Raw genomic sequence first — 6,000 nt, 5'->3', positions numbered from 1 at the left:
TAATAAATATTACTATTTGTAACATATAATATTATAATTCAATTATTGAAATGATTTAATGATTAACTATCTTATAAACAATTATTGAGATATGTATATATAGTGGAGTCTTACAAACCAATACATCATTGATTAGTTTTATTAATTAATAAAATTGGTATAGGAGATAAAATTATGAGTATTTGAATTGAAATTCTAATAATAAATATTTGATCTATATGATATTCTCATTGTACCATTCAATTGTCATTTTAATATGTTTTATTTTTGTTTGCATTATAAGAAAAATAGATACATCAACACTATAAAATTCTTTTACACTATCAAAATATTATTTGTCATTCATATTTGATTATTATTAAGTCTTAAATATATATATATATATATATATATAATAGAAAGAAATCATAAACAATATACTAACCTAATATATATATTACACACTTATATTATATTGAATTAGGAAATAAAGTAATGAAGAAACACTAATTTTTTTTCATAGTAATGATTAAGTATGAGTTGTTGGTTATACATTGTTTTACTCTACCAATGGTAACGTGGAAAAGTGTGTTTTTACTTTTCCATTTAATTTAATCGGTGTAACATTTATGCACTATCAATACTAGCGTATTGACATGGGCTGTTGTGTCTGTTAATTCGCTTTCCTATCATTTGTAATGTATAATTTGTATTTTGTAAATTCAAATATAATTTTTTGTGCTAAATTTACGGTTGAATTTATTCAATTGGTCTAATATTCAATTTTTTAAATACACTTTTAAAATAAGAAGATAATAAGGATAAAATAAGACAATAATATTATATGGTTTTTTGGTAGAAATAAAAAGATATTGATGACAAAAAAAACACAAATTACATCACGATGAATTAGATAATTAAAATATTATTTACAATTTATTTGAACTATTGTTTTTAAAAAGTCAATAATAATTATATATAAACTGATATAATAACAATAGATAAGTAGATAGGTCAACAAGTTTTATGTTAGAAAACTGTGAAAAAATGGCGGGGTTGGAGGGAAATCAAAAAAGTGAAAAACATTAAAAAGCAAGTAAAATTGAAAATGTAAATAAAAAAACAAAATACTATAAAAGAGGAGAGAGAAAATAAATTAAAAAAAAACTGCAAAATTGGTTCTTCTTCCTCGTATATATTAATCTCTTGTTGTTGCTGTTGAAACAAACGAACAAAAAAAAAACGTTTCTTTTTCTCACTCTCACTTTAGTTCCCAGAAGAAGAAGAAAAAATTTGATCTTGTTTTTTTGTTATTGCTACAATGAAGAGTGTCGCGATAAAGAATACAACCTCGGAAGAATCGAACCTTGTTTCTGCTCCTGTTGCTGTTGCTGGTGCTGACGTGGCAGCGGATGCTGAATTTGTCGAAGGTGGTGTTGCTGACGTGGCAGTGGATGGTGAATTTGTCGAAGGTGGTGTTGCTGACGTGGCAGCGGGTGGTGAATTTGTTGGTGGTGGTGACGTGGCAGCGGGTGGTGAATTTGTCAAAGCTGGTGGTGCTGACGTGGCAGCGGGTGGTGGTGCTGACGTGGCAGCGGGTGGTGGTGGTGACGTGGCAGTGGGTGGTGAATGTGGTGGTGGTGGTGGTGACGTGGCGGTGGGTGGTGAAGAAGAGAAAGAAGGGAGAGAGGATTATGAAGAAGAAGAAGAGGAGGAAGAGGAATATGAAAATCAACTTCCTCCTCTTTCTGCTGATTCTGAGCTCTATCTAGTTCAAGCTATTCGTCGGAAGAGGGTTATAAAGGTAATTACACGACTTCATTCTTCTTTGATTTTATGTAAAGTTTCTTTTTTTCCTTATTTTTTCATATGCATTTTGTTGTTTTCATACTTTCATATCATATTCTTCAATCAATTTTACATTTTTTTTATCAAATCAAAACAAGAGATTGGGTTGTTCTTCTATTGATTTGTTTTTTTTAATGATTTTGTTATTTTATTAGTTTTTTATTGATATAATATTTATGTTGGATTTTGACCAATTTCTTCTCTGACTTGACTTGTTTTTTCTTTGTAACTATGTGATTGATCTTCAAATGTTGCAAATACAGGGTCAGGTCCAGTATCTGGTAAAATGGTAAGTGCCCCTTTTGTTCCTTGTGTCGTCGTTGTTGTTGTTGTTGTTTACAATTGCGGTTGCGGCCACAGTTGCGGTTGTGGTTTTGTTTTACTTACCATAGTTGCAAAGAAATTATGGGAAAATGCGGCTGATGCATCTGCACTGTAATTGTGGCCATGACGGGTTGCAGAGCCTGTAAGTTCGGCTATTGACACTCCATATTATCTATTCACACTCGTCATTAGCCGATCACAATTTTAATGTTTTTTTACAAAATTATGATTCATTGAACATGAGTGTGAATAGACATTTCGGACTATCAATTGGTCGATCCAATGAACAAATGTCATTATATTTTTATGGATTTTGTTAAGAGGATAAGGATTAAAAAGTGAACAAATTTTATTGAGCAAGGAACCATTTATTACATTGTGTATACAGAAATGTAATAAATACTTTCGAAGTTTTCTACCTTTGTATCCTTATTCTCAGCCATAAGGGGAACATAGATTTGTTGTCCCAGATTCTGTCTCATTATTACAGCTGTTTTTATTGGTGCGGGACATCGTATGAGATATGATCTGATACAGCATATGATCTATGTTCACCATAAGGGTTGATGTCAACAAACCCCCACTTTTATGTGTATTCTTACTTATTTTTTACTTATTACTGAAGGCTTGGGTGGCCCGAGTCGGCCAACACTTGGGAGCCTCCGGAACATCTAACATCTGTTCGTGACCTCATTGAAGCTTTTGAGGAGAGGTATTCCCTTTTTCTTCCATGTAACATTGACAGTGTACTTTAGACTCTGCTAAATTATGAGTAAGGAATAAGGATGAAGGGTGTGTTCGTATTATGCTTTGTATTTGTTTGTGTTGGATATGATTACAGATTAGCAGCTTATAAACATAGGTCTAACATTGTAAGAGCAGAAATCGGATGCACTCAATGACTACTTTGTCGAACTTTTCTGCTTACAAATAATATCTGTTTCCTTTTGTTTTTGAAGCTCGGCATCAGTAAAACAGCGTAAACGCAGAAGCTCTAGTGTGTCTAATCCCTCTCAACTTAAGAAGAGGCAGGAGCGTTCTAATACTCCTTACAGCCTTAGACGTATTCGCGATGCTAATGCTGAGAATCATACACAGTCTGCTCCTCCGAATGATGCTAATATTCCTGATCCTTGTGCTTTTCCTCAAGCTGTGCTTTTTGCTGATGAATTAGAAAACAATGGCGAGCCCAGCAGTCTTGGAAAAGCCAAAGTTTCTGATGGCAGTGGGTCTACAAATCCTCCAGAACTTTCTAAAAGCAATGAGGAAAATGAGTATGATCCCAAGCTTTGTGAGCTAAAAGCAGCCTCAACCAGTGGACATGGTGCAGCAGACAGGCCTCCGACACAGGTTCAAGAAGGTAATGTTGCAACCGACAATGGTCAGGTGGATGGTCGGTTGAAGGGTGTTCATGTGGAACAAGAAAGTGACAGCTCAATAGGAGCTAAAAAGAAGAAATCGACAGAGGACTCACATGCTGGTGAGCCTGTTACTGCAGAAAAACCAATTGGCACACCCGCTAGCACATTTGTACCAGTACGAGCAGAGATGCCCGATTTTGTGTGGCATAAGAGTCAAAAGAAGAAGAAGAAGGTTCTTGCTACACCTGTCTACGATATTACCAAGATTATAAAGCCATTAGGCTGTTCACCTACACTATCTGGCGAACTGTGTGTGACCTTTATTGCCTCGAGGTTAGTTACTCAACTTAGAACTCCAAATTTCGTTGAATTACCACCGATTAAATTTTAAAGCTGCATTAGTTTCATAATATGCTTGCTAAAATAAAACAATTTGTAATCACATTTGATTTGAAGGAGTTTTTTTTCTGCAATTTGCTTTGTCAGTTTAGAGATAGAAAAATGATCGCTCCGGATAAATATTTCCAATGATCAGTTTATGAGCTCAATTTTAACGCTTTTACCTACCTTTTATTCTCGTGTTTTCGAGAGGCAAAGTTTGAGCAATATGCTGTTAATAAAATAGACCAGTCGCTAATATTTGCAACACCATTTATCTTTATTTTAGATTCTAACCGATAAGGCGATCATTATAAGATCAATTGTCATCCAACCATGATATTGTGATTCAACCACGGGTTCCAACACTAGCCTTTGAATCATACATCATGCTTCTTCACTTAATAGCTTATCTGGTTAACTTTATAGGTGGGACGGAACCGAAGTGATGGTTGACAACGGATATCTCAAGTTACACCATCCGGAACTGGTAATCCACCATCTGTTACATTATTTTCATTTCGTTATTTCGTTGTGAACTCAACCTGAAGCTAATGTTTTTCTTTCGTTCCAGCTGATCGAGTTCTACGAGCGGCGTATCAACTACAACACTCTCTGATCGGAGAGAGCACTGAATAGAATATGTGTTAGTAGTTTTATTGATGCAGTAGATAGTGAATATGTAGGGTATATGATAAACTATTAGTTTTGCTACAATCTGTGATGATGCATGTTCATGTACCCTATGAATTTTTTGGGGTACCAAACTCTATTTTGGATTAATGTCATATTTAATGACTTTGTTTATTTTGTTAAGTCTTAAAATACATGCCAAATCTTAAAAATGAAATGTCATGTATCACCAACCATTGCTCTTCCTGAAATGTGAAACACAAGGTGCTCAAAAAAGGGTATACATCTGTTGTGCCACATTTTGTGTCACCCCATGTGTTATGAGTGTGTGATTGGTCAGAAAAAATATATTTAAGTTAAAATTTAATTATTAAGTATTTTTTTGATCAATCACAAACTCATGACTATTGAGTGGTACAAACTGTGGGACAACAGATGTGCTCTCTAAAAAAAAAAAAAGGAGGTTTGCATCTTTTATGGATCAAATTTAGAGTGCTTAATTGGTTATACCATGGTATCCCTTTTTCATCCAATCTTTTTGGTGTATGTAACTATTTCACCGAATAAGTATTACTCTTAGGAATTGAATTTTGGCTTTTTGTTTAGACATTTGGGGATACATTAGAGCTTTATGCTATTGGACCAAACTCTATCACTCATGGCTTCAGTTAACAAGTTTTTAAGCTCATGAGGAGTAATATCAATCTTAGAAAAACAATTACCAACAAGGTTTTGGTCTAATGATTTAAGGTCTTACTAAATCCCTAGGATGATCAAAAGGTCAATTAGTCAATTTATGTAAGTGATACTTGTTAGGAAGGGTAATCACGTACCCTGAAAGAGATTACATCCAAAGAATCTATATCCAAAGAATCACTATAGCACCATACTTTTTTAAATCTTTGATTTCATGCCAACTTAAGACCATGAAAAGGTTCCATCAATTATGTGTGGAGGTTGTTAGAGTTTCCCATAGATTCGGTGAATCCAGATATCAACATGCCAGTACAAATAATGGCAATATAGGCATTGTCTGCGCCGACCTACATTGCGTGCAAAATAATGCTGGCAAAACATCATTTTTGTCTATTAACCATATTGCCCGACCCACTTGCCTACTTTATTAACATGCATTTTAAATGGGCTCCGCGGGTATTACATCATTGGGTCATTTGAAATGTGGCTCAATTATTATGGCCCAACTCCATTCACCCATAACCTATTTCACCATATTTCCTTAATTCCTTTCCACTCTTACACATTCATGATTCACCATATTAGATTGATTTTGTCTTGAGTTACTTAACTTGTTGGAAGTGTAAATAAATATAAAATAATCAGTATGAGTTATTTAAGAACGAAAAATGTGTTGCACCATTGTGCATGCTCTTAGAGTAACTACAATCATTGTTCTTAACGGAATAACAATATTCTTAATCTATTCTCCATGTCATTCTTATTTTCCGACATTTATTCT

The 6,000-nt window shown here is 34.1% G+C and overlaps 1 protein-coding gene across 1 annotated transcript; it reads left to right on the top strand.

Annotated features, from left to right (window-relative positions):
* LOC109359412 (chromo domain-containing protein LHP1-like) lies at positions 1,301-4,705 on the top strand. Its single transcript, XM_019604101.1, has 6 exons — positions 1,301-1,783; positions 2,091-2,116; positions 2,777-2,863; positions 3,111-3,845; positions 4,320-4,380; positions 4,465-4,705. The coding sequence occupies exons 1-6, from the start codon at positions 1,301-1,303 to the stop codon at positions 4,507-4,509; spliced, it is 1,437 nt and encodes a 478-aa protein (XP_019459646.1). The 3' UTR covers positions 4,510-4,705.

Source organism: Lupinus angustifolius, chromosome LG01 (genome assembly GCF_001865875.1).
Source record: "Lupinus angustifolius cultivar Tanjil chromosome LG01, LupAngTanjil_v1.0, whole genome shotgun sequence".
NCBI lineage: Eukaryota > Viridiplantae > Streptophyta > Magnoliopsida > Fabales > Fabaceae > Lupinus > Lupinus angustifolius.
The sequence above is the reverse complement of the archived record's forward strand: the minus strand, read 5'-3'. Positions and strand labels throughout refer to the sequence as shown.